Source organism: Phaenicophaeus curvirostris, chromosome 33 (genome assembly GCF_032191515.1).
Source record: "Phaenicophaeus curvirostris isolate KB17595 chromosome 33, BPBGC_Pcur_1.0, whole genome shotgun sequence".
Lineage (NCBI taxonomy): Eukaryota > Metazoa > Chordata > Aves > Cuculiformes > Cuculidae > Phaenicophaeus > Phaenicophaeus curvirostris.
Window position 1 is genome coordinate 1,431,282 of NC_091424.1, and position 27,739 is coordinate 1,459,020.

The 27,739-nt window shown below is 52.4% G+C and overlaps 1 protein-coding gene across 1 annotated transcript in view; it reads left to right on the forward strand.

Annotated features, from left to right (window-relative positions):
* The window catches only part of LOC138732511 (scavenger receptor cysteine-rich type 1 protein M130-like), a 283,984-nt gene extending 266,117 nt beyond the window's left edge, over positions 1–17,867 (forward strand). The window contains exons 6-19 of the mRNA XM_069879113.1: positions 8,435–8,749; positions 9,988–10,296; positions 10,506–10,820; positions 11,855–12,181; positions 12,264–12,578; positions 13,037–13,351; positions 13,809–13,871; positions 13,954–14,268; positions 14,867–14,902; positions 15,181–15,318; positions 16,065–16,160; positions 16,933–17,010; positions 17,247–17,378; positions 17,683–17,867. Of these exons, the coding sequence (XP_069735214.1) occupies positions 8,435–8,749; positions 9,988–10,296; positions 10,506–10,820; positions 11,855–12,181; positions 12,264–12,578; positions 13,037–13,351; positions 13,809–13,871; positions 13,954–14,268; positions 14,867–14,902; positions 15,181–15,318; positions 16,065–16,160; positions 16,933–17,010; positions 17,247–17,378; positions 17,683–17,867 (2,939 nt within the window). The remainder of the gene's footprint in view (positions 1–8,434; positions 8,750–9,987; positions 10,297–10,505; positions 10,821–11,854; positions 12,182–12,263; positions 12,579–13,036; positions 13,352–13,808; positions 13,872–13,953; positions 14,269–14,866; positions 14,903–15,180; positions 15,319–16,064; positions 16,161–16,932; positions 17,011–17,246; positions 17,379–17,682) is intronic.
* The last annotated feature ends 9,872 nt before the right edge of the window (positions 17,868–27,739 follow it).

The window sequence follows — 27,739 nt, forward strand, 5'->3', positions numbered from 1 at the left end:
TGTTTGCAGGTGGAAAAGGGCTGAACAACCTGATGGGTCCAGCAGAGGTGAGGCTGGTGCTGTCCATAGGCAGAGAAGTTACTGAAGGCATTTTACTATGGTCTTGACTGACCTAAATTTCACTCAGAGCTGCAGTCCAGGAATCTCAGGCACCGATTAAACACGGAGTGCTCAATTTATACTTTTGCTTTTCTCTCACCCCCCTTACTCCCCTGGAAAAGGAAACAGAAAGCACAGTCACAGGGAAGATCCTTACCTTTATAGCAATCCTTGCCTTGACCTTCTCCTTGAGACATCCATTTGGAAATATTCTAGGAGTGACCCAGAGCTCTTCGAAGCAGAATGATTCTGCCTCGCTGTGAGTTTCTCCTTCCACTGACAGTTTCTCCCCACCTCACCAGGATCAACTGCCCTGGCAGGCTGAGTGCTGACCCTGGAAGGTGCAGAACCTCTGTCCCAGCACACTGGGACACAGGGACCCTGTTTGGAAAGACAGCCCTGAGGAACTCAATGGTTCCGATCCACCTTTATACCTCCACAGGCATCAGCAGAAGGCAACTCTTGTGTTCAGTCTTTCTGATGGTTCAGTGCGGAGTCCCTCACGTCGTCCTCCTCTGCTCTAAAGAAAGTGAGATATTTATATTTACAAATACCATGAGTTGTGGGATGTGCTCCCTTCAGGAAATCCCTCCAGGAACGGCTCCTGCATTGTTCTACAGCCAGAGACTCACCTTGAGAAGGTCTGTGAGGGTTCCTCTGGCAGAGAGCTCTCAGCATCCTCCCACTCCACCCTGCCTTTCCCCTCTCTCTGCTCCCTCCTCTCCCCTTGCTGCTTTCAGGCAGTGCCCTCAGCCCTGCTGGGCTTTGCAGAGGCGCTGCTCCTGGACAGACCTGGCTCTTTGTAGCGCTGCCCACCTGCCACAAGCTCCCTCCCTGCCAGGAGCCCAGCCCAGCTCAGCAGCCGAGGAGCAGCCCAAGGCAGCACTTTCTCTGCCCCTCTGGGCTTTCTCGAGGTGTCTCTGGGGCTCCAGGGGAACCTGCTGAGAAACAGGCTGAACCCATCCCTGATGTTCCCTCCTTCATCTGTCAGAGACGCTTCTTTCCTGCAATGTTACTGCATGACTTGGGCAGGAGAATCACTGGGGAGGGCAAGGGGGTTGTGCCTCCAGGAAGGTGACAGATAATGACCTCATTTCCCCAAGCTGTCAGAATGGAAAAGGATGTAAGGGAAAGGGTTGCAAGTCCCATGTGGTCACTGCCAGAATTGGTGGGGCTGGGGAAGTGAGGATCAAGGCTGTCCATGCAGGGTCAGACCTCAAGGGATGCTTTTCCATGCTGCCCAGACCTCCTGAGCTGACACTCAGCATCAATACCCATTGGAGGATGCTTCTGTCATTTTTTCTCTGAGCTGAAATATAATGAAATCTAAACTTTAAACTGAACGTATTTTTCTTTTTTTTTAGGTGCACTTTGAAATCTTCCTCTTTAACCACACTGGGAAATGACTCCAGGTAGATGTACAAGGCTTGAAGACCTGAAGAAAATGCCAGGAAGAGAAAGAGCTCGTTAAGGCTTTCTGTAGTTTAATGAGACCCAGGGTGGATTTGCTGATGAGTCCTCAGCTGCTGCGAGGACATTGAGCAAAGCTCTCAAGAAGTCAAGAACACAACTCAGAGTACCTTGAAGTATTAATTGGTCTCAATGAGGATTGTTACTAACACAGCGTTCCCCAGGGACTCCTTAGTGCCGATAATTGGAGGCCATGATTGCAGGAGGGCAAAGGCGCTGTGCAGGCAGCTGTGATGCTGAGAAAAGCCTGGGATTGCTTGGTGAAGCAGAATGTCCAAGCCCTGACCCCTAGCCCTGGGCAGGCAGATCTGGCTTTAGTTACAATGTCACTGGTGCCATGGACATTCTCACATTGCTGAATCAAATTGGAAGCAGTAATTCCATGTAATTCCAAACACAGGCCTGTAGAGTCACGGGACATGCCAAGGCTCTCACACAGCTCCATGCAAGTGCAGAAGAGTTGGATCCTAGAAGGTTAGGGTCATAAAAGTTTTGGTCCTAGAAGGGTCACAGGAATCTTGGGTGTAGGAAGAATCAGGTTTTAGAAGAGTCAGTTCATAGAGTTCAGTCACAGAAGGTTCAGAGAAGTGTTGGGTCATAGTTGTCTCATAGCAGAGTCGGGTAGTAGAATTCTCGGGTCATAGAAAATTTGGATCATAAAAGGGTCATGGAATATTTGAGTCATGGAAGACTCGAGTCATAGAAGTGTGAGTTCATTTGGTTTGTAGTAGTGTTCGGTCATAGAAGGGTCGGTTCAGAGAATATATGAGTCATAGAAGGTAACAGACATGTTGGGTCATGTGAGAGTTGTGTTGTGGAAGGGTTTGATCATAATATATATGGGTAACAATGATGTTTGGTCACAGAAGAGTCATTGAGAAGTCAGGTCATAGAAAGTCATAGAGGGTTAGATAAGAGTTCTGAGCACATCATCACCTCATCTTTTAAATAACTCCAGGGACCACAACTCCATCGCCTCCCTGGGCAGCCTCTGCTGCTGCCTGAGAACCCTTCCTGTGAAGAAATATTTCCTGATATCAACCCTAAACCTCCCCTGGTGAAACTTGAGGCCATTTCCTCTCTTGGAAGAGAGGAAAGAGAGGGAGAAGAGACCAATATCCACCTTGGAAGAGACCAACAACCACCTTGCTACAACCTCCTTTCAGGCAGTTGTAGATAGTGATAAGGCCTCCCTCAGCCTCTTTTTCTCCAGGCTAAACAACCCCGCTTCTCACAGCTGCCTTTCATAATGTTTAGTTCATAGAAGACTCGTGTTTTAGATGTGTTGGGTCATAGAAGACTGAGGTCACAGAAGATTCGGGCCATGGAGGAGTGATGGAAGAGTATGCTGATAGGAGTCAGGTCATGAATGAGTTCAGTTGTAGAACATTTATAGAAGTGCTGGGTGATAGAAGGCTCTGAGAAGAGTTGAGTCATAGATGGGACTTAGAAAAGTCTTTTATAGAGGAGTCTGGTCAAAGAAGAGACAGGACTCAGAAGTCTTGGGTCATGACAGAGTCATAGAGAGGTCATATAAGCATTGGGTCATAGAAGAGTCAAGCCATAGAACTCTTAGGTCATCAAAAGGCTGGGCCATAGAAGGGTTGGGTCATAGATTATTGAGGTCATAGAGCAGCTGGATCACAGAAGAGTTGAGTCATAGAAGAATCTTAGAGGAGTCAAGTGATAGAAGGGTCAGAGAAGAGTTGGGTCATAGAAGGTTTGGTTCATAGAAGACTCGTGGTTTAGGGCTGTTTGCTAATAGAATGCTCAGATCATAGAGGATCCACATCATAGAAGAGTCATAGAAGAGTTGGGTCGCAGAAGAGTTCAGTTGTTGAAGGTTTACAGAAGAGTTGGGTCACAGGAGGCTCCCAGGTTCCTCTGCAGAGCCTTCCTGACCACCACCAGACCAACACCCTCACACAATTTGGTGTTGTCTCCAAACTGACTGAAGGAGCACTTGATCCCCTCACCAAGATTGTGGATAAAGGTATTGAACAAGACTGGCCCCAAGACAGAGCCCTGGGGAGACTGCTTGTGGCTGGCCAACAATTGGATTGAGCTCCATTCTCCACAACTCTCTGGGCTCGGCCATCCAGAGAGTTTTCACCCAGTGCAGAGAATGCCTGCAACAGACACGAGCCACCAGCTTCTCCAGGAGAGAGCTGAGGGAGACGGTGTCAAAGATGTTACTGGAGTCCAGTCTCTTACTGTGCTGCTCCCATCCAGACAGGCACATTACACAGTTTATATGTGTGCTTCTCTTTTCTTTCACCATGCATCAGGAGTTATTTTGATCTAACAGATGACTGAATATTTGCAAGCTGCCTTAGAACGCACAAATCAGTTCAAATTAACCAATTGTTGCCATTTCACTTCAAGTCAGTTCGCAGAAGACCTTTTTTTGAGGAGTTCATGAGGGAAAACCATCCAATTTCCATCAAACAGGAGCTCATGAAGGGTTTTTGGAGACAACCCTTAATCCAGCCACATCTTCCACCACCTCTCCCACTCAGTGGTGTCCCAGGGTTCTCCACAGTTTCCTCTTTCTGCTTCCACCTTTGTACAAAGCCAGGTAGGGTCTTTTCTCTTCCACCGGCTTCAGCCGAGGTTCGGTTGGTTCCATGGCATCAGGACGGCCTGCGGGCTGGGGGAGCTGCAAGGCTCATTTCATTTTGAGCTGCATCTGGAGACTGTGGGCTTGTTTCCTCTGCAACAGGGACACCAGGGATGGTCTGGCTGGGGGCTGATGGTTGGCTTGTCCATGTTCCAGCAGGAGCAGTGGCTGCTAGGGTAGGGCCCATGGCAGGAGGGACGCCGGCAGGCTTTGCGAGGGTTCAGGGACCGTTTCAATCACAACTGTGTCTGGAGGCTGAAGTGCTGGCTCTGTTTCAGCATGGATGCCAGGGATGGGCTGGTTGGGGAGCAATGGCTGTGGGGAGAGTGGGCGTGATGATTCTCCAGGCAGGAGTAGTGGCTGCTGGGCTTGGGTCCAGCTCTCAGGGGTACTGTGGTGGATGGCTGGGCTGTCAGTGCGTGGCTGCTGGTTTCCATCAGGGCTTGTGAAGCTGCAGAGTGGATCCTGTGGAGAGAAAAGGCTGCTGAAGCCTCAGCTGCAGATGGAGGACAGGGACTCTCCTCCATGGCACGGACCTGGCACGGCTGCGCACCCCGAGCTGGGAGCTGCCAGCACAGTTTGGCCGAAGGGGACACCGGCACCTGATGGCGCCACCAAGCAGGGGGATTCCTGCAGGCAGGTTCCCTGTGAGGAGCGGGCACTCGTGCACGTCTCGCTTTCCAGGGCAAGTTCTGCCCCTGCTCTTTCCCACCTTGACCTGGCTTAGCCCACGCCTGTCACTCATGTCCAGGCAGGGCCTGCTTGAGCCAACCTTGGCTCTGGTTGGAGGGGGCTCCTGAGAAAAAGGCCCAAGCATTCAGATGCCAATTAAAGCACCCAACAGCAGCCAAAACCAGCTCCACCATCTCTGAAACCACCCTTGAAGCACTCTCAGGCGAATCCTACAATGCTTGCAGTCTCCACACCAATAAGCCTGGAGGCCATTGGTCATACGCTTGAGGCCTCCAAACCCCATCCTGGGAGGTCTCTGGACACTCTCCAGGGTGTTTACAGATGAAATCATAGTGGTCACATGCCAAGAAAGACTTTTTACAAAGGCCTGTAGTGGCAGGACAAGGGGCATTGGCTTTGAACAGGAAGAGGGGAAATGTAGATTGGGTGTAAGGAAGAAATATTTTACAATGAGGGTGGCAAGGAAGAAGTATTTTACAAAGAGGGTGGCAAGGAGCTGAAACAGGTTGCCCAGAGAAGCTGTAGATGTCGCACGTCTGGAAGTGTCCAAGGATAGGAACTTTGAGTTTAAATTGAGAAAACTGATTCAGCTCTAGCTCAAACCAGAACAAACCAATATGGACTAAGAGATGGAGATTGCCCAGAGCCTGGCTGGGATGGAGTTAATTTTCTTCCTCGCAGCCTGTGTGGGGCTGTGCTCTGCTCAGGGTGCTGATAGCAGACTGGTACTGCAGCTCCTGCTGCTCCGAGCTGGCAGAGAGACAAGGTGTTCTCTCTTTCTCACTCTGCCCCAGGGCGAGGAGGCTTGGGGTGGGAAGAGACTGAGAAGGGGGAAAATCAGGACAAGTGGCTCAAATGGACCAAAGAGCAATTCCACACCTTACAGAACCTTGTTCAGCACTAAAAGTGGGAGGGGAGCTTCTCCAAAGCAGCCATTGCTTGGACACTGGCTGGACGTCACTCTACTGGTGGGACTGACCTCTTCTCCATCCCTGGTTTCATTTTTCTTCCCTCCACTTATGAAACTCTCTTTATCTTCACCCAGGAGTTTTCTTTTCTCACTTTGCCCTTGCGATTGTCTCCCCCATCCTGCTGGGAGAGGGAGGCAGTGATTACATAAGGGTTTTGATGTTGGTGGGGGTCACCCTAAAAGACAATCATACAGCAAAGGGGTCGGTGTGCTCTTGTGAGGGCACCGCTGCCCGAGTAGAGCAGATTCATGGCATTTGTAGGAGCTTGTGAGGTCCCTTGTTCCTGACAAGTAGGGAGAGAGCAAATAGTTGGATACGTGGTTGTCAGGTCACAGGTCACCAAGGATCCAACAGGCCAGGGGAAGGACAAAAGCTTGTGTAGGTGTTTGTGAGGTCTTTCGTGTCTGATTCCTTCATAGGGCAGGAGAAGGCCCGTGGGTTGTGCAGGTTCTTATGGGGTCACTCAGCCCTGAGGAGCTGATAGAGCAGAAGAGGACCTGTAGATGGTGCAGATGCTTGTAAGGTCACTGGTGCCTGAGCAGATGATAGAGCAGGAGGTGGCATGTGGCTTGTGAACCTCCTTGTAATGCCAGTGGTACCTGAACACCTGATAGACCAGGAGCAGACATGGCAGTGGTAGATGCTGTGAGGTCACCTGTGGCTGAGTGGTGGATGGTCCAGGAGCAGGCACGTGGCTGTGTACGAGCTCGGGATCGCACTGGTGCCAGAGCAGCTTTTAGGCAATGAGCAGGCACAGGGCTTGTGTGGGGGCTTCCGATGACATCACAATAATGTTTAAACACCACTAAATATGGATTTTTGGAGGCACCATCACCAGCAGAACCCATGCACAGCACATACATGTGACCATTTAACTCATGAGCCCAGAGCAGCAAAAGGAGGAGGGTCTGAGGTCACTGTCACTGTCACCCCTGAGCACACAGGGTGGCAGCAGGATGGGGTTTAGTCACCGTCACTGTCACCCCTGAGCACACAGAGTGGCAGCAGGAGGGTGTGAGGTCTCGTCACCGATGCTCCCCACGGCCATGGGGTCAGTGTGGAGCAGCCGTGTCCATCAGAGGGGATCCTGGTGACAGGAGCTGCCCGGCACAGTGCCTGCAAAGCTGAAGGAGCAGCCCTTCAGGCCTGGTGGAGCAGTCGGGGTTGGTTGCTCGGGGGCTCCGCGGGGCTGTGCTGGGCTCGATGCCAGCAGGAAACCACAAACTTCCTGCCTGGGCGCTGCGGGGGGAGGTCACGTGGGCTGTGGTTTGTGCACCTGCAGGCTCCAGTTCCCGATCCCCCTGCGGGGAATAACGGCCCCTGGGTGACACGCTGAGAGGCAGGGACACGGCTGAGCCTCGGGGGAGGAGAGATGCTGCCAGGGCAGGGACAGGGCCCAGGTCCGGCTCCTGCCAAGGCCCAGCGTGAGGCTCTGCGGGGAGGGATGAGCAAGCCAGCACCCCTAGGAAGGAGCTCTGCCCCTGGCGGAGGCCTTTTCCCAGCTGCTGCTCCCAGCACAGCAGGGCTGGGCCAGCCACAGGGGCTGATTCCTCTCCATCCAGACACAGACCTCGTCCCAGCCCAGCTCCACGCCTCCCACAGCTCAGGTGCCGCTGGACACACACCTCTTGGGTGCTTGGATGAGCCCAGCGTAGGAGAGGCTCTGTGTGCCCAGTTCCCATCCCAGGGTCCAAGGGGCGACAGGACTATTTCCCCACACACAGCTTGTCCCGTGCCAATCCCCCATCACAGCAACCGTGACGTGTGTGTCCTTCATATATGGTCATGAACGGCGCTGGAGAAGTTCATTGGAGGGCTGGGCTGCCTTGGAGGGGAGATCACTCCCAATAATGTCTAAAAAGGTGCTGCTGCTCTGATTGGCTCCTCCTGAAGCTGGGTCGGCATCTGCAGCTACATCACCCTGTTAACTTCCCCGTGAGTCCCCAGGAGCCGTGAGAGGGAGTGGGGTCCAGCAGGGCTGAGCCAGCAGAGCAGGAGGCTCAGGATGGGGATGAAGGGGCTCCTGTCCCCTCGGGTGCTGTGGCTGCTGCTCTGGGTGCCACCGTGCAGGGGTGAGTGCTGGGTCCCTTGTCTCACAGCCTGGGCCCAGCGGTCACCAGCGCGGCCACTGGGAAACCTCTGGGAATGGGGTTTCTTTGCAGGTGGCGCTGAGACAAGGGGCAGAAGCCGCTCGGGTCGATGGACCCCCTGCCTTTCCCTGTGCCCCTTTGGGTGGGAGCAGGAGCTGTAGGCTTGGGGCACAGGGCTGCACAGGGGCTCTGGGCTGGGGAGGAGAGGGTGCCCTGTGCAGACTGGGTGCAGTGAATGAGCAGGCATGGGCAGAAGGCAACAGAGGTGGGAGGAGGTCTGAAGCTGTGGGGCAGCAGCCCTGATGCTGGGCAGTCTCAGCGTTTTCCAGTGCATGGGGCAGGAAGGATGCATACACCGCTCTGGATACCACCCTGAGCATGAAGGGCTCTGTCCCACGTGCCTGTGAATCAGTCTGGGTAGCGGAGACCTCTCCAGCCCTGCTGTGTGGGGCTTGGTTCTCTACTGACCCCTCCTGTGTTTGTGTTTGAAGGGGCTGCGGACTTGAGGCTGGAGAACGGCGGCGGTCGCTGTGCTGGGAGAGTGGAGATGAAACAGCAGGGCCAGTGGGGGACCGTGTGTGGTTGGTCATGGGACATGGATGATGCTGCAGTCGTTTGTAAGCAGCTGGGCTGTGGATCTGCTCTAAAAGCTCATAGAACAGCACACTTTGGGCCAGGATCTGGCCCCATTTGGCTGTTTGGTGTTCAGTGCAAGGGAACCGAGTCTGCCCTGTCTGACTGCACAGACTCAGAATATGCTCGGGAGTACTGTGATCACAGACGGGATGCCGGAGTGACATGTTCAGGTACAGTGCAAGCCAGTTCCCCAGCTTTGTGGTTGGGATGGAGGAAGGGACCTGTCTGTGCCCTCAGGGAAAGAAGGAGGTACTGGGGAAGGGCTGGTGTGGCCAGTGACTCTACTAGGCTGAGGCTGTCGCTGCTGGTTTCCTGGTCTCTGATGAAAGCCCAGTAGAAACCACCCCTCTGCTGACCTTCATGTGGCTCGGGAGCCCTGGTGGGTGCCTGGGCCGGGAGATGAATGCCTACCCTGCCCTGAGGTCTCTTGGTTGTAAACTTTCTCCTCCTGTTCACACAGGAGCTGCCTGGCAGAGCTGAGGACCGGGTGCCCCCATGCCTCCCACAGGGAAGGGTCCAAGGTGGCCAGAGATTGTTGGGTTGTGTCCCCTGGCAGAAACGAGTGACCCAGGGCAGAGGGGCTGCTCAACGGGGAGGAGCACTGGGCTTGGGCAGAAGAGCAGGGTGGGTCATGGCCACCTCATTCCTCTTCCAGGATCACCTCCTGAAAGCAGCCCACATGGAAACACCCCTGTGACAGCAGCACTTCCCTGGCCAGCCTCTCCTGCCCACCCCAGCCTCTGGCTGCCCTGGGCACAGGGATCTGCCAGCCCTTGCTGGCTCTCCTTGGTGCCTGTCCCTGCTCTAGGAGCTTGGGTCAGCCCAGGGCTGCTCCTCTGCCTGCTCGCCTTCACCCAGACGCTGGCAAGGGTTTTGCTGAGGGCCCTTCCTAGGCTGGCAATGGAGGTGGGGACTGGTGGGGACAGTAACCATGGATGCCCCCGTACCACATCTGTGCCCTGGGACACGTCCCAGCTAAGAGCACATTCCCAAGCTGGGAGATGAGGGGCATTGGTGGTGGCTCTGAGGGGTCCCTCAGACTGGCCGTGAGCTCGGTTGGGCAGACCAGGCTGCAGCAGCCAGAAGCACCAAGGACCATCTCCTTAGCCTCGAGTCCCGTGGGTGCTGCAATGCTGGGGCCAGTGCAACCCAGGGTCTCCAGGACAGCAGCAGTTTGTCTGAGCAGTGCCTGTAGCTGGGGGTGGGACAGGAGTGATTCCACAAGTCTGATGGTTGTGTCTGGGGACAGCAGGGGGTCCTGGATGTGTTTGTGCCATCAGCACCTACTGGGAGATGCTGGGATCCTGTGGGTCTCTCTGCCTGCAAGCTGCCCCAAAGAAGAGGTGGGAACATGGGTGTGTGACTGTCATGAGGAGCTCGGAACTCGCAGAGGGTTTTGTTTCTCCAGGCTTCGTCCAGCTGGTTGGAGGGGACAGTCCCTGTTCAGGATACGTGGAGATCCGTGACAGGGACCAGTGGAAAAGTGTCTGTGACTCGGACTTTGGTCCTGAAGCCGCCGCTGTGGTTTGCAGGGACCTGCAGTGCGGTGCAGCCCTGCCCGTCCATGGGGCAGCTCTCGTTGGAGAAGGCATTGGTGCCTTCTGGGACAGAGAGCTGCAGTGCGTGGGGAATGAACCCCACCTCGCCTCCTGCCCCAGGGGATCCTCTAGGGGCCAGCCCTGTCCCCAGGACAGCATTGCCAGGGTCACCTGCACAAGTAAGTGCTCAGCGTGGGGTGTTGCTCCGTGGGGCTGGGCTGGGGGTGGGAGCAGGGCAGGGGCCATGCAGAACCAGGGTTGAGGACAGAAGGGGAACGTGGGTGTCTGCATCCAGAAGGAGAAAGGCCAGCCATCCATTTGGTCTCTCCTCCAGCTCCCAAGGGAGAAGAAGCACAAGTCGGTCCCCAATAATCCTTCTCTGTCCATGGGTTCACAGGGTTCAGGCTGGTGAATGGCAGCACGGCATGTGATGGGAGGGTGGAGGTCCAGGTGCATGAGACCTGGGGCACCCTCTGTGCCTCCCATTGGGATCTCTCGGATGCCCACGTTCTCTGTCGTCACCTCAACTGCGGCTTTGCTGAGTCCCTTCCCAGAGGAGGGCGTTTTGGAGGAGGCACCAGCCCCATCTGGAGAGACTCTTTCCACTGTGATGGGACTGAAGCCCACCTGGGAGAGTGCCCAGTGACCGCCCTGGGGGCCTCGCCATGCTCCCAGGAGAACATCGCTGCTGTCATTTGCTCAGGTGAGGGCTGGGAAACAACTCTGTTGATTCCATTTGCCACTTGGGTGTGACACGGCCACCCAAAGCATGGACTCTATGGCAGCACCAGGGTCAGTTTCTGCCTGGAGAAAGCCTGGTCCACCAGGAGTGATCTGGAGAGCTTTGTCTGCTCACATTGACTGCTCTCATGTGGGAGAGCTGAGGGCTGACTGGGTCCAGGTGTAGCAGCTCAGCTCTGGGGCTACTGCCAGGCCTGGGCTTCCCTGTGCTTCTGCTATGGGACCAGTCCAGGATGGGGCTGCAGGTTCAGCTCCATCACTCCATCTGCCAAATACCCAGTCCCAGCCCCCAGGAGCCTCATGGAGCCCAAAGCCAACCTTCAGGGCTGCCTGTGTGTCCCCAGCAGCAGCCCCAGGTGGGAGCTGCAAGGCTGGGCTTTGACCTTGCTTCTGGGGCTTCTGCCCAGCACAAATTCCAAATGTTTCCTCATTGCTTGGACATCCTGCATTGCTCTGCTCCCTGACAGGGACACAATCTCCCCAGTTCCCTGGGGGTGCAGAGGGGCAGAGACATGGGCTCTGCCCTGGGTCTCCTCCATGCCAGAACAGAGGTCAGAATCAGAGAATGGTTTGAATTGGCAAAGACCATCCCCTTCCAACTCCCTGCCATGGGCAGGGACACATTCCACTGGGTCAGGTTTCTCAAAACCCCATCCAACCCGGTCTTGAAGACCTCAAGGCTGGGCAAACCTTGTCCTGGCGCTGCCGTTCCTTCAGCTGTTGTATGCACGGCTGCGTCCTGCTCTGGGAGCTGCCCCATTGGCCTCAGCAGGGACTGGCCGGGTGGCTCTGCTGCACCAAGAGCAAAGAGATTCTCTCCCAGTAATGCTCAGGGACCTGGACCCCAACCCATGGAAACCTGCCCTTGGAGATCCCCATGGAGGGCTGAGGGTGGGCAGGTGCACTTCAGGGCGCCCTGAGGGTTCCAGAGCCTGGAGAAGCACTGCAGGTTTCTGGTCTCTCTGTTGCTGCTGAGGCCATTGCTCCTCTCCCCAGGTCCACCCAGCTCCGCATCCCTGCGGCTGGTGGGTGGAGAGAGCCGCTGCGACGGGCGAGTGGAGATCTTCCAGCATGGAACGTGGGGCAGAGTCCTGGACGACCAGTGGGATGAGCAGGAAGCCAGCGTGGTGTGCCGGCAGCTGCGATGTGGAAAGGCGGAAAAAGCCTACAACCCCCCGAAGCTGGAGAGAGGGACGGGTCCCGTGGGGCTGCGGGGGGTGCGGTGCGCAGGGCACGAGGCCAACCTGACCCTCTGCAACACCTCGGTGCCCGAGAGCACGCTGGCAGCAGGGGTCGCAGAGGATGTGGGGGTTGTTTGCTGGGGTAAGTGCCCTGCAGGGCCCCTCCAGCTCGGGGCTGGGTGTCACCAGCCCCTGGTGGCAGCTGGGGTTCCTTCCTGCTGCAGGAAGCCAGCGGGTGCGGCTGGTGAATGGGCAAGGGCGCTGCGCCGGGAGAGTGGAGATCTACCACCAGGGCAGCTGGGGCACCGTCTGCAATGACGACTGGGACCTGCCCGATGCCACCGTCGTGTGCCGCCAGCTGGGCTGTGGGGGAGCACTGGAGGCGCCTGGTTCTGCTCGGTTTGGAGAAGGCTCCGGGCAGATCTGGCTGGACGGCGTGAACTGCTCCGGGGCTGAAGGAGCTCTCTGGGACTGCCCACCAGGGGCCTGGGGGAAGCACGACTGTGGGCACAAAGAGGATGCAGGAGTCAACTGCTCAGGTCAGTGCCGGGAGCTGGGGAGGACTCAGGGACAAGGGGAGAGTGGGCAATGGCTGAGGCTGTTCCTGGCCGCCTCTGAGCCCCATCCAGTTCCAACCTCCCACTGGATCAGGTTCTCCAAGCCCCATACAACCTGCCTCAAACACCTCCAGGGATGAGGCAGCCACCACTGGACAACCTGGACCAGGGCCTCTTCACCCTCACAGCAAAATATTTCCTCCTAAGATGTCATCTCAATCTCCCCTCTTTCAGATGAAATCAATTGCCCCTCATCCCACCCCTGATCCCACTTGTCAAGAGCCCCTCCCCAGCTTTCCTGGAGCCCCTTTCCATATTGGAAGCTGCTCTAAGGTCTCCTCAGACTTGCTGATCATGTCGTTGCCTGGCTGAGGGCCTGGGGGTGCTGGGACATCCTTGCTCCCAAACCAGCCTGATACTCTTTGGACTTCTCCTCCCAGAGTTTGTAGCCCTAAGGCTGGAGAACAGCACCGGCTGCTCCGGGCGCCTGCAGGTTCTCTATAATGGGACGTGGGGCAGCGTCTGCTCCAACTCGATGACTCCCAAAGCGGTGTCGCTGGCATGCAAGGAGCTGGGCTGTGGGGACAGAGGGTTCCTCGAGACACAAGGGACCTCTGGCACAGTGTCTAACATCACCTGGCTGGATCGTGTGGAGTGTGGGGAGAGAAGCAGCTCCTTCTGGCAGTGCCCCTCCGACCCCTGGGACCCGCAGTCGTGCAATGACCCACAAGACGAGACCCACATCTCCTGTAATGGTAATTCTGAGCTTCCCGGTCACCAGCCTCCCCCCAGCTCTGTCCCTTCTCCAGCACAAAGACAGAGGTTTGTCTTTCCACACCAGACCCTTCTGCTGCTGGGGCAGAAAGTGGGGGTTGAGCTCTCAGAGTCCCACATATCACCCAGCAGCTGCCAGCCTGATTTGCAGCAGAGCCTTGGGGAGGCAGAGGTGTCTCCAGGCACGTTCTCAGAAGAGACCACCTAGGGTCTCTGAGGAGCATCCTCTCCATGGGAGCCTTCTGCTGCTCTGAGAACCAGGGTCCCTTTGGGGCTGGGCAGTCGGGGTCCCTCCCAGTGCCGTGTGTGTCCTCTGAGTGTCCCCGGCTCAGCTGCTGCCATGAGGGAGGTGGCACAGGGAGGCAGAGGCAGAGCTCAGCCCCACGCTCTGCTGCACCTGCTGCAGAATCCTCTTCACTGCCACATTTCCTCCTGCAGGGAAGCAGCCAGAAGTGCCCCCAGCCCTGGGGACCGAGTGCCCAAGCTCCACCAGCTGCACAGGTAGCGGCTCCTCTCCACCCCTCTTGCCCGGCCAGGCTCTGCCTGCTGTCCCGCTGCCCACGGAGGTCTCTGCCTTCTCCAGACAGGGAGAAGATCCGCGCCATAGGTGGCAAGAATAGATGCTCAGGCAGAGTGGAGGTGTGGCACCGTGGCTCCTGGGGGACAGTGTGCGACGACTCCTGGGACATGCGGGACGCTGAGGTGGCGTGCAGGCAGCTGGGCTGTGGCCCCGCGGTGTCTGCCCTGGGCGAGGCGGCGTTTGGGGAGGGCTCGGGCCCCATCTGGCTGGAGCGGGTGGAGTGCCAGGGGACAGAGCTGTCTCTGCAGGACTGCTGGGCCCAGACTGGGGACAGGGGGCTCTGCCGGCACAAGGAGGACGCCGCTGTGAACTGCTCGGGTGAGTGGAGGGTCTGAGAGCCCCTCCTGGGTATTGTAAAGGAGCTGGGGCTACTCCCAGTGTGGCTCCAGAGCTCCTGAGAGCAAGGCCATCCCTGCAGAGTGTGGGAGCCCAGTGCCGAGAGTGGAATACAATCATGGAATGGATTGGGGTAGAAGTGAACTTCAAGCCCATCCAGTTCCACCCTGTGCAATAGGCAGGGACATTTCACACTGGATCATGTTGCTCAAAGTTCCATCCAGCCTGGCCTTGATCACCTCCAGGGATGGGGCACCCATGACTTCTCTGGGTTTGGGATGTCCTTCAGACTCCGTGGGGCGGGATGTGCTTCAGATTCTGCCTGTGGGTCTCTGCCACCTCCAGGGCATCTCATGGGCTTCCTGTGACACTGTGCTCATGGCCCAGAGCAGCCCCCTTGGCTCCATCCCTGTGCCCCTGCCCAGCCCGGCAGGGGGGGTGATGCGGGTGGGATGGGGCAGGGATAGATGGAGAAACACACACACACACACACGCACACACACAAAGTGTGTCAGAAAGCAGCTCCCTGGTGCTTGCACACCCACCTTCTCAGCCCAGCTCTCCTTCTCATCCCTTGCAGCTGCATCCACCACAGCAGCACCGCCCCCCCGAGCAGGTAACCTGTCCTTCCTTCTGCGCGGAGGCTGCCCAGGGTTGTGCTGGGACCCACAGCCGGGAGAAGGGGCTCCTGGCCAGGGTGTCAAACTCCCCGAAGGAGGCACCACGTTAGGGGTGAGGTTGGGGACAGCTGTCATTTACCTGGCAGGGTGGGAGATCCCCATCCTCAGCCCCTGGGTTCTCCAGCCCCCTTTTTAATAGGGGGTGGGAGCCATGTGTCTCAGCCTCACCTCTCCCAGCCCTGCTGCTGCCCTTTCTTGTTTCCTGTCCCTGCAGATCCCACCCGGGCCTTCCTGAGCAGCAGTGGGAGAATCTCCTTGCCCGTCATCATCTGCATCATCCTGGGAGCCCTGCTCTGCCTGCTCCTGGCCCTCCTGGCTGGGCAAGTGCGAAGCGCCAGGGCTGAGCGCAGAGGTGGGTCCTTCCCCACGGCCCCAAGGGAAGGGGCCTCCTAGCCAGGCCAGAGGGTCTGTGGGTGTCAGCAAGGGGTGAGGGCAGAGCTGTGGGGACAAGAGTGTGTGCTGCCTGCTGCCCCACGTGCTGCCCCATCACCTGCCTGGCCATGGGCCACCAGCAGCCAAGGACAGAGTCCAGACAGGGACGGGGCAAGGAGAGAAACAGCAGAGCTGGGCTGGGGGAGACAGGATCAGAGGGAAGACGGCTGAGAATGAGCAGGGACAGAGCTCAGGGCAGTGCTGGAGGGGCTCTGGGTCAGGGGAGCTGCCAGGAGGAGTGGGGTGGAGCAGGGTCTCTCCCTAGGTTTCGGGTCTCTCCCTAGTTTTCTGGTCCCAGGGCTGTTCCCCATCCAGCCCTGACCTCCCCACAGCAGAGCATGGACCGTGCTATAGATCTGTGGGGGAGAGAGGGGGCAGAGCCAGTGGGAGAGGAGAGGCAGGAGCTGCCCCCAGCTCAGCACCAGGACTTTATCCAGGGGCAGAGGGGCACAGGGTCTGTCTCTGAGGGATGGTGTGAGGGTGTCGCTGCCCTAGAAGATCTCCATGGGGGCATGTACCCTCCCTGAGAGGGTGCAGTGGTGCCCAGACAGCACAGTGGGGCTGTTGGGTGAGGCCCTGGGCTGGCCCAGGGAATGGGGCTGGGGAGCAGAGCAGGGTCCTGTCCCCTCTCTGTGTGTCCACAAACCAGCCCTGCTCCATCTGCAGGCTCCAAGAGAGCATGGGAGCCCTTCTCTGAGGCCGTGTATGAGGAGATCGGGAACAGCCCATCATGGGAGAAGCAGGCGAGGTTCAGCGGCACAGGTGGGTGTGCATCCCTCACGGAGGTAACATTTGGAGGGCTCTCTCCCCAGTCCCATCCAGGGCTGACCCACTGCAGCCCCTGACCCACGGTCCTGGCTGTGCTGGTGCTGTGGGGTGTGTGGGGAGAGCAGCCAGGTCCTGGGCCCGGGAGACGACCTTCCTCCCCACAAGTCCAGCCAGGGTCGGTTCCTCTCTCCCGGCCCCTGCATCCCCTGTGGAACCCGAGCGCTGAGGGAAGGGGCTGTTCTGGGGCAGTTCTGGGAGCTCCTCTGGGATGGGGTTTGTCCCAGGGGTGCAGGGGGAACCCTGAGCCCCTCTCCACACACAGCCCTGGCGCTGTGCGTCCCCTGTCCCCAGAAGCACTGACCATAAGTCACTGACCTCATTGCTCTCTATAACTACTTGAAAGGACGTTGTAGAGAGGAGGGTGCTGGCCTCTTCTTCCAAGTGACAGGGGACAGGACAAGAGGGAATGGCTTCAAGCTCCGCCAGGGGAGGTTTAGGCTAGACGTTAGGAAAAAATTCTTTACAGAAAGGGTCATTGGGCACTGGAACAGGCTGCCCAGGGAGGTGGTTGAGTCACCTTCCCTGGAGGTGTTTAAGGCACGGGTGGACGAGGTGCTGAGGGATATGGTTTAGTGTTTGGTAGGAACGGTTGGACTCGGTGATCCGGTGGGTCTCTTCCAACCTGGTTATTCTGTGATTCTGTGATTCTGTGATAAGCCAGCTCAGCAGAGCACACTCCCCTCAGCCCCGCTGTGCCTCTCCACAGGCTCCCATTCCGAGGGGTCCCTCACCGAGCTGCACCCCAAGGACAGCAAGGAGGAGGATGGTCTGGGGTCACTGCCAGGTACTGGAGGGCAGGGAGGGGTTGATCTCTCCTACCTGCAGATGTGAAGAACAGTGGTGTTGCTGAGTGTCGCTGTCAGAGCTAGAGAGGACATGGCGGGTTCTCCTGTGTTGCTGCCAACACCAGTGTCTGAGGCCCTCGTCCCGGCTCATCCTCCCATCCTCTGATCTACAGGACACGGTTCCTCCCTGCCACCAACTCCCTTCTCCTTTCAGAGACCCCTGTCTCATCTGCAGGTGACCCAGCAGATGGTTATGATGATGCCAGGGAGGTTCCTGACCCTGAGCAAGACCCTGTGTCAGGACCGGGAGGCTGGGAAATGCCTGGGGCACCAGAAAAGGGAGCAGGACCCAGGGATACACGTGGAGGTGAGAGGGAAAGAGAGCACTGCTGGTTCCTGGGTGCCACCCTGGTGCCAGATGAATTGCTGAGAGCCCAAAATCCTGTGGTGGAGAAGGTGCTGTTGAGTTTTCTTTGGAGGGCCAGGGGTGGGAGAGGGAGCGGAACATCTGAGGGCCGGGGAGCAGAGGGAGGAAGGTGATGCACGGCCCAGGAGGGGCACCTCGTGGAATGAGCACGCCATGGTCTTGCTGCTTGCAGGGGCAAAACTGCACTCCCAGAGCAGTGCTGGGGCCCTTAGAGCTGAGGGAGATGCTTGCTGTCCATCTCCAGAGAGCACGGGCTATGACGATGCTGAAGAAATGTCCCTGGCCTATCCCCCTGAAGACACACAGACTGGGACCCAGGAGCTGAGTGCTCAGCAGTTCCTGAGCCCCAGGCCAGCAGAGCCCATCCCTGCTGTGGGACTGGGGGCAGCCAGGAGGGAGGAGAGGACTGTGCAGCTGGGAGAGCCATGAGCACCAGGAACCGTCTTTCTTTGTCCACGGAAGCAGGAACAATTGGGCATTGCCTCCATTTTTATTCCCATTTCACCCTGTATCGCTGTGTTTGGTGTCATTAAAATCCTTTGGGTGCCAGCAGAGCAGGTTCTGGCCTGGCTGGGGTCGGGGCGTCTCCTTGAGCTGGTTACAGGGAGCAAAACACAAGGACATGGTGGTGGGGCATGGTAACAGCTCAGAAACAGCAGCCTCAGAGCTGTGGGGCTGCAAGAGCCCCTGCTCCCTGGGGAACATTCCTGAGGCAGAGATATTTCCAGCTGTAGTTTCCAGCAAAACTGTCTCTCTACACATCCCCATGCTGCACCCCAGCAGCAGTTCCCACCACCTGACCTTGGACTCCCCACGGCTCGGAGGTTCCAACAGAGCAGCTGAGTTGGGGTGAACCCTGGGCCGTGGCCCCAGGGGGATCACAGCCATAGATCCCCTCCCCCAGGGATCAGGAGGCAGCTCTGCTCCCGTTGCCCTGGCTCAGGGTGTAGGGCAGTTGCTGGGGCTCACAGGGCTGGGGTTGCCCCTTCGCTGGCACTGCCAGGGCCTCGGTCTCTGTGGGCTCTTCCTGCTGCTCTGGGCCCTCACAGACCCCGAGATCTCCCGTCACAGCCCCACAGCCGCTTCCTAGCTGGGCAGGGACTGCAGGACCCCCCCAGCAGCCCTGGGACCCCTCCTGCTGGGCTTCAGCCCCCAACCCACTCCCTGCTGGCAGCTCCTCTACCCCTGGGGTGACCCTGGGGAGGCCTGGGGGGAGCCCAGGCTCACAGACCCCTCTGCCCTTGTCCCAAAACTTTCCTGCTGGCAGCCCCTGGTCCCAGAGCAGCCTCTCTGTCCCCAGCCCTGTGCCCGTGTCTCCCTGGGGAGGTGCAGGGCTGCAGCCTGCCCTGGTGGGAGTTTCCCAGAGGATGGAGTCAGTGTTTCCAGTGCCCACATGTGTCAACCACCCCTTTGGAGGCCTCACCCTGTTCCCACTGGCATGAGGTGGATGGAGACAGCAGATCCCTCAGGAACAAGAAGTGGATGCTGCCCCACCAGTCCCACCTCCACAATGCACTGCCTGACTCATTGGTACCAGGTTCCCTGCCAAGGCTCTGCTCAAGCTAGCAGTGATTGCAGAAGAAAAGGAACCTGGAGACAGGGTCACAGGAGGAAACATTGCTCCTCCATCTTGGGAGTCCAGCAGAGCTGGAGAGGACCAGTGCTCAGCTCCAGCTTGTGCCTGTGTGAGGCTGGGAACTCAGGGAAGAAGCATCCTTGGTGCTCATGGTGCAGAGCCAGGTGTGATGGTGAAGGAAGCAAGGACCAAGGGCTGGATCATGGTCACCTCAACAGGCTGCAGCCGGGAGATGTTCTGGGGTGCCCCCACCTTCTAATGGAAGAGACCCACTGGATCATCAAGTCCAACCATTCTTATCAAACACTAAACCATTCTCCTCGGCGTCTCGTCCACCCGTGCCTTAAACCCCTCCAGGGAAGGTGACTCAACCACCTCCCTGGGCAGCCTGTTCCAGTGCCCAATGACCCTTTCTGTGAATTTCTTTTTCCTAACGTCCACCCTAAAACTCCCCTGGCAGAGCTTGAGGCCATTCCCTCTTGTCCTGTCCCCTGTCACTTGGAAGAAGAGGCCAGCACCCTCCTCTCTACAACCTCCTTTCAGGTAATTGTAGAGAGCAATGAGGTCTCCCCTCAGCCTCCTCTTCTCCAGGCTAAACAACCCCAGCTCTCTCAGCCGTTCAGTCTCTGTCAACCAACACCCCCAGTTGGCTATGACAGGAACGTGGGGAGTGGGAAGGGGAAGGGAAGGGAAGGGAAGGGAGGGGTAAGGTAAAATAGGGTAGGGAAATGTGACGTGAGGTGAGGTGAGGTAAGGTCAGGTCAGGTCAGGTCAAGCTCATGTCAAGATCAAGGTCAGGCCAACATCAGGGTAAGGTAAGGGCAGGGTACCTTAACTTAACTTACCTTAAATCACCTTGCCTTGCCTTAACTTACCTTTACTTTCCTTAACTTAACTTACCTTAACTACCTTGTCTGATCTTACCTTACCTTACCTTACCTTACCTTACCTTACCTTACCTTACCTTACCTTACCTTACCTTACCTTACCTTACCTCACCTCACCTCACCTCACCTCACCTTACCTTAAATTAACTTACCTTAACTTACCTTAACAGACCTTAAATTAACTTACCTTTACTTACCTTAACATACCTTAACTTACCTTTACTTCCCTTAACATACCTTACCTTAACTTACTTTACGTTAACTTAACTTAACTTAACTTACATTACCTTAACTTAACTTAACTTAATTTAACTTAACTTAACTTAACTTGTCTTACCTTAACTTACCTTAACTTAACTTAATTCACCTTAACTTAATTTGTCTTTACTTAAGTTACCTTCACTTACCTTACCTTACCTTACCTTAACTTAACTTAACTTAACTTAACTTAATTTCAGTAAAGAGGCGGGGCTTGGATCGGGCAGAATATGGGAAAAGTGGGGTTTGGGATTGGGCTGGGAGAGGGAAATAGTCTGGTCCTTGGAATTCTAACCTTAACCTTAACCCTAAGGCTTATAGGAGCAAAGTCCTATGCTCCATATTCAGGCCCACCCATTCCCACCCTCTGCCTATTCCCCATGCTCTGTTCTTGGCCCAGATGCTTCCCACTCTCCACCTATTTCCCACGTTCCACCACAGCTCCACTCCACCCGTTCCCACTTTCCTCCTACACTCACACCCCACCCTTTCCCACACCATTCCAGTTCCCACACCCCGCACATTCCCACGCCCCACCTATTCCCACTCTCTGCTCATTCCCAGGGCTCGTCTCATCCCATGCTCCATCCTCTCCCCTTCCCTATCACATGCTCTGCCTCTTTCCCACACTCCGCCTCTCCCAAAGCTCCACCCTATCCAACATCCTGCCCGTTCCCATGCTCTGCCTATTTCATGGACTGGAAAAATTAACAATATATTTCTGTCACAGCAATTGCCTGCATGCCTTATTCTATTTTATTCAATTATGTCTGACATTAAATAGGAAGAAGTGTCTATCTGCTAGGGGAAAATTCTAATTTGAAATTTCTAATTTTCTATTTATCGCTATTTAATCTTACTTCTTCATTCCAAAAAAGAATGAACAGTAGAAACCAAAGATTTAAAATTTCTCGAACTCTAGACAATTACCAAAACCTACTTTCTATTTCCAAAATCTACTGTATGATGGGGAGGAGGAAAACATCTGCATGGATTATGCTTATTCATATCTATGTTGTTAGGTACACCATTTGTCTCTCAATCTGCCTGCCAAATATATATACAGAAAATTCCTAATGTCTTTCTTTATTTTATGTTGGCACTTAAGAAACAACTGAGAACATAACCTTCTGTATTGCACAAAGTAATACAAAATGTCCCTGCTACAGAGTATAGGAGAAAAGGGGTATAAAATAAATACATTATGGGCGACATGGAATAGGGAGAATTGTCGATCGGGTGGAGGAAAATTCTAATTTGAAATTTCTATATTTCTACTCATTGCTATTTATTCTTACTATTTATTTGCAGAAAAGAAGGGAAAGTAGCTACCAAAGATTTAAACTATCTCAAAATGTAGACAGTTACCAAAACCCTCTTTCTCTTATAAAAGTCTACGATATATTTCATTTATTGGTTAACGTATATTCAAAATCTTGAACAAAATTTTTGTTGGATTGTATGGTAAAGTTTGGCCTTTCGTACAAGTATATATTTGATTTCTATGATGTAAAGAAGAGTTCTTCCTGCTTCCTCCAGATTTCTGTGTAGGTGTAGGGTTATAGTTAGTGTCGTTAGCGTTAGGGTCATTAGTGTTAGGTTTATGGTTAGGGTTAGTGACATTAGTTTCAGGGTTACTGTTATGGTTCGGTTTATGATTTGGGTTAGTGACATTAGGCTTAGGACTAGGGTTATCGATATTAGACTTAGTGTTCAGGTTAAGGTTAGAGTTCCAAAGACCAGACTATTTCCCATACCCAACCTGTTCCAAAACCCCACCTTTTTCCCATGCTCTGCCCCATCCGAAGCCCCAAAAAATTTACCAAACAATCCATCTAAATTTTTTTTCAAGATTTTGAATAGTCATTTACCAAACAATGAAATAGATAGTAGAGTCTGATAGAAGAAAGATGTTTTTGGTAATTGTCTAGAATTTGAGATTATTATATCTTTGGTAGGTATTTTCATTCTTTTATGCAATGGAGGAGTAAGATTAAATAGTAATGAATAGAAATTTAGAAATTTTAAATGAGAATTTTCCTCCACCACACCGACATTTCTCCCTATTCATTGTCGCCCACAATGTATTTATTTTATAAACCCTTTCTCCTATATTCTGTAGGAGGGACATCTGACACTATTTTGTACAATTCAGAAGTTTATGTTCTCAGTTGTTTCTTAAGTGCCACCACAGAATATAGAAATACATCAGCAATTTTCTGTATTTATTTTTGGCAGTCAGCTTGAGGGACAAACGATGTACCTCACAACCTAGAGATGAATAAGCATAATCCAGGCAGATGTTTTCTTCCTCCCCATCAGTTTATTTCAACTGCCTCTGGAACATGCTCCATTTTTTTGCTTTTTGAGGTCCACAGTTTAACTCAAAGAAGAACATAGCCAGGAAATGTTCTGTTTACTCTCCTCTCAAATAAAGACTTTTTTTGGAAGCAAATATAGGTCAACTTTCAACGGATATCCAATTGAATACAAGAGAACTAGTTCTTGAAAGGAAGTGTTGATACATAAGAAAATTTTACTGGTAAGTTCTTAAAATGAGCTGATGGTTCTTCCTTAAGATCTATGCATTTCTATTCTATGCATTTACAACTCTTTTAGTTACCAGTGATTTATCTGAAGCTATGTTTTTGAGATCATTAAATTCACCCGTTTTCTCCTCTCCAAAGTGTGCCAGAGCAGTTCCAGGACACAGATGAGGAGTGGTGAAGTAAAAAATCCTAGTCTTTAAGTCGCAGACCAAGCTCATATATGTTCACATCTCACAAAAGAGACATATTCTGAAAAATTTCTCTAGTACTTTGCAAAGTGGAGAATACTCTGCCAAACCCTGTGTTAGTTACTCTTACACTTTGGCAACACTAAATAAAAAGAATGATGCTGTCTCATTTGCACCTTAAGGTGGGAATTGGCAGGGTGTGGGAACCCAGAGATTTCAAATAGAAATTTCAACTTAGAATTTTCCTCCCCTTAATTGACATTGAAATTTCTAAATTTCTCTTCATTGCTATTTAATCTTACTCTTTCATTGCATAAAAGAATGAAAAGTAGCTACAAAATATTTAAAATACCTCAAATTCTAGACAATTACCAAAACCCAAATTCTGTTCTCAAAATCTACTATCATCTAGTTGATGGGGAGGAGGAAACCATCTGCATGGATTATGCTTATTCATCTCTATCTTGTGAGGTAAATCATTTGTCTCTCAAGCTACCTGCCAAAAAGAAATACAGAAAACTCCTAATCTATTTATTTATTCTATGGTGGCACTTAAGATACAACTGAGAACATAACCTTCTGAATTGTACAAAATAGTGCCAGATGTCCCTGCTACACTTTAGAGGAGAAAGGTGGGACAAAAATAAATACCTTATGGGTGAGAATAAATAGGGAGCAATGTCGACATGGTGGAGGAAAATTCTGATTTAAAATTTCTAAATTCGTATTCATCACTATTTAATCTTACTCTTCCATTGCATAGAAGAATGAAAAGTGTCTACCAAAGATCTAAAATATCTTAAATTCTAGGCAATTGCCAAACCCCTATTTCTTTTAAGCAACTCTACTGTCTATTTCATTTATTGATAAGTGAATATTAAAAAATCTTGAAGAAAATTTTACATGGATTTTACGGGAAAATTTAACCTTCATAAAGGTATAAATTTGATTTCTGTCATGTAAAGAAGAGTTCTTTCTGCATCCTCAAGATCTCTACGTAGGGGTAGGGTTACGGTTAGGGACGTTCGCTTTGGGTCATTAGGGTTAGATTGACGGTTAGGGTTACCGACATTAGGTTTAGGGCAACAGTTATGGTTTGGTTTATGATTTGGGTTAGCGACATTAGGGTTAGGATTAGGGTTAGTGATATTAGGGTTAGGGTTAAGGTTAGATTTCGAAAGACCAGACTAATTCCAGGGCCCAACCCGTTCCCAAACCCCAGCTTTTTCCCATGCTCTGCCCCATCCTAAGCCCCTCCTTTGCCATGCCCCACTCATTCCAAAACTCCAGACATGTTCAATACCCCGCCCATTCCCGTTCATCACACCATCACAAGTTCTGCTTATTTCCCATTCCCGAACCATTCCCACGCTCTGTCTCTTCCCCTGCATGATCCTCTGCCTCACCCATACCAACACTGCACATCTTCCTGCCACCTGGCTATTGCCACGCTCCTTCTAGTCTCACACTAAGCCCGTTCCCATGACCTGCTTCTTCCCACACTCCACCTATTTCCCACGCCTCGCCAATTCCCACCACCTGCTTGCTCCCATGCTCCATCCTCAGCCGCGCCTGATCTCGCACCCCACCCATTCCCATTCTCTGCCTGTTCCCACACCCTGCCCATTCCCAAGCCCCACCCTTTCCCACGCTCTACCTTTTCCCACGCCCTGCCCGTTCCCAAGCCCCGCCTATTTCTCACGCCCTACCCAGAGCGTGAACATGGGAGGGGCACGGGGAAATTTAGACAGTAGCGTCATGGAATCAAACACAGAGATCAATATGATCAGTGAGCGTTCAATTGATTGAGCTTAGCTGTTTCTTTCTAAACCCTTTTTGGTCACATTCCTGGGTGCCCACGAGGGTATCTCCAGTGTATTCTTGGTTAAAGGTAGCTGTCCATAAAGCTATTACTAACATAGAATTTGCTAAAATACTGCACATGCTAAGAAACCAAGTTACATTCAAATAAACTATGTTCATTGTTCTCTTGAATCGTTTTACTTTCAGCTGGTGCTTGTTCCCACCCAACGAGCTCTTGTATTCCTTTCAGCTGGCCTTTGTTGGTCTTTCAACTCTCTGTTTCAAGGTTTTGATAGAATTGCTCAGTCCCACAGCATCCAGGACATCTTCTCTGTCCAACGTTGCCACAGGAAAAGACAGAGTGTGGGAATGGGTGGGGCATGAGAAGGGGCAGGATGCGGGAAGAGTCAGAGCGTGGGAATGGGTGGGGTGCGGGAATGGGCGGGGCTGAGGTTGGAGCGTGGGAAAAAGCAGATGATGGGAATGGGCAGGGCGTGGGAAATAGGAAGAGAGTGGGAACAAGCGGGTCATGGGAAAGGGTTCGGTGTGAGACTAGAAGGAGCGTGGCAATAGCCAGGTCGTAGGAATATGTGCAGTGTGGGTATGGGTCGGGCAGGGGATGGAAGAGGGGAAGAGGCAAAGTGTGGGAACTGTTCGGGCATGGGAAATAAGCAGAATTTAGGATAGTGTGATGAATGGGAATGGGTGGGATGTTGGACATAGCTGGAGTGTGGGAATTAGTGGGACATGGAAAGAGGCGGGGCTAAGGATCGGGCAAAGCATGGGATACGGTGGGGCTTTGGAACAGACTGGGCGTGGGTAATAGTCTGGTCTTTGGAACTCTAACCTTAACCCTAACCCTAAGGCTAATATCACTAATCGTATTCCTAACCCTAATGTCACTAACCCAAACCAGAAACCGAACCACAACCATAACCTTAAAGCCAATGTCACTAACCCTAACCATCACCCTAACCCTAACGCCTCTAACCATAACCCTACCCCTACGTAGAAAACTTGAGGAAGCATTAAGAACTCTTCTTTACATCATAGAAATCAAATTTAATCTAGTATGAAAGGGTTAACATTTACCAAACAATCCATCTAATTTTTTTTCAAGATTTTGAATATTCATTTACCAAATAATGAAATAGATAGTAGAGTTTGATAGAAGAAATAGGTTTTTGTTAACTGTCTAGAATTTGAGATTATTATATCTTTGGTAGGCACCTTTCATTCTTTTATGCAATGGAGGCTAAGATTAAATAGTAATGAATAGAAATTTAGAAATTTCAAATTAGAATTTTCCTACACCACATCGACATTTCTCCCTATTCATTGTCGCCCACAATATATTTATTTTAGGAACCCTTTCTCCTATATTCTGTAGGAGGGACATCTGGCACTATTTTGTACAATTCAGAAGGTTATGTTCTCAGTTGTTTCTTAAGTGCCACCACAGAATAGAGAAATACATCAGCAATTTTCTGTATTTATTTGTGGCAGTCAGCTTGAGAGACAAATGATGTACCTCACAACCTAGAGATGAATAAGCATAATCCAGGCAGATTTTTTCTTCCTCCCCAGCAGTTTATTTCAACTGCCTCTGGAACATGCTCAGTTTTTTTATGTTTTGAGGTCCACAGCTTAACTTCAATAAGAACATAACCAGGAAATGACTTTCTTACTCCCCTCTCAAAGAAAGTTTTTTTTAGGAAGCAAATATAAGACAACATTCAATGGATATCCACATTTATTAAAAAAAATAAATAAAACCAACAAACCTACAAACAAAGAGAAACATTCTTACCTTAACTAGTTATCAAACGTCTTTGTCAGGGCGTGGGAACAGGCAGAACCTGAGAATGGGTGGGGTGCAGGAACACACGGGGCTGAGCTCGTAGTGTGTGAAGAAGCAGGTGATGGGAATCAGCAGTACGTGGGAAATAAGTGGAGTGTGGGATCAAGCGGGTCATGGGAATGGGCTGGATATGAGACTAGAAGGAGCGTGGCAATAGCCAGGTGGTAGGAATACGTGCACTGTGGGTACGGGTGGGGCAGAGCCTCAAGCCGAGGATGAGACACAGCGTGGGTTTGGGAGTGGGAAATAAGCAGAAATTGTGATGGTGTGATGAATGGGAATGGGTGGGGTGTTGTACATAGTCGGAGTGCGGTAGTCTCTCAAGCTGCCTGCCAAAAATTAATACACAAAATTGTTAATGTATTTCTTGATTCTATGGCTGCACTTAAAAACAACTGATAACATCACCTTCTGTATTGTACAAAATAGTGAAAGATGTCCCTGCTAGAAGTTATAGAAGAAAGGGTTTTTAAAATGAATACTTTATTGGCGACACTCAATAGGGAGAAATTTCAATCTGTTGAAGGAAAATTCTAATCTGAAATTTCTGTATTTCTGTTCTTCACTATTACAATATTTCACTTTCATTGCACAGAAGTATGAAGAGTAGCTACCAAAGATTTATAATATCTCGTATTCCAGACAATTACCAAAAACCTCTTTCTTTTATCAAACTCTACTATATATTTCTTTTATTGGTTAATGAATAATCGAAATCTTGAAGAAAATTTTAGATGGATTGTATGGTAAAGTTTAGCCCTTTCATAATAGAATAAGTTTGATTTCTATGATGTAGAGAAGAATTGTTACTGAATCCTCGAGATTTCTACATGGGGGTAGTGTTGTGGTTATGGTCTTTAGCGTTATGTATAGGGACATTGGTCTTAGGATTATGGTTAGGTTTAGCGACATTAGTTTTAGATTTATGGTTATGGTTTGGGTTAGCAGCATTAGTGTTAGGATTAATATTAGTGATATTAGACTTCTGGGTAGGGTTGTGGTAAGAGTTCCAAAGACCAGACTACTTCCCATGCCCAGCCCGTTCCCAAGCCCCACCTTTGCCCACGCTCTGCCCGATCCTAGCCCCGCCTCTTTCCATGCCCTACTAATTCCCACAATCCAACTATGACCAACACCCCACCCTTTCCCATTCATCACACCATCACATAAGTTCTGCTT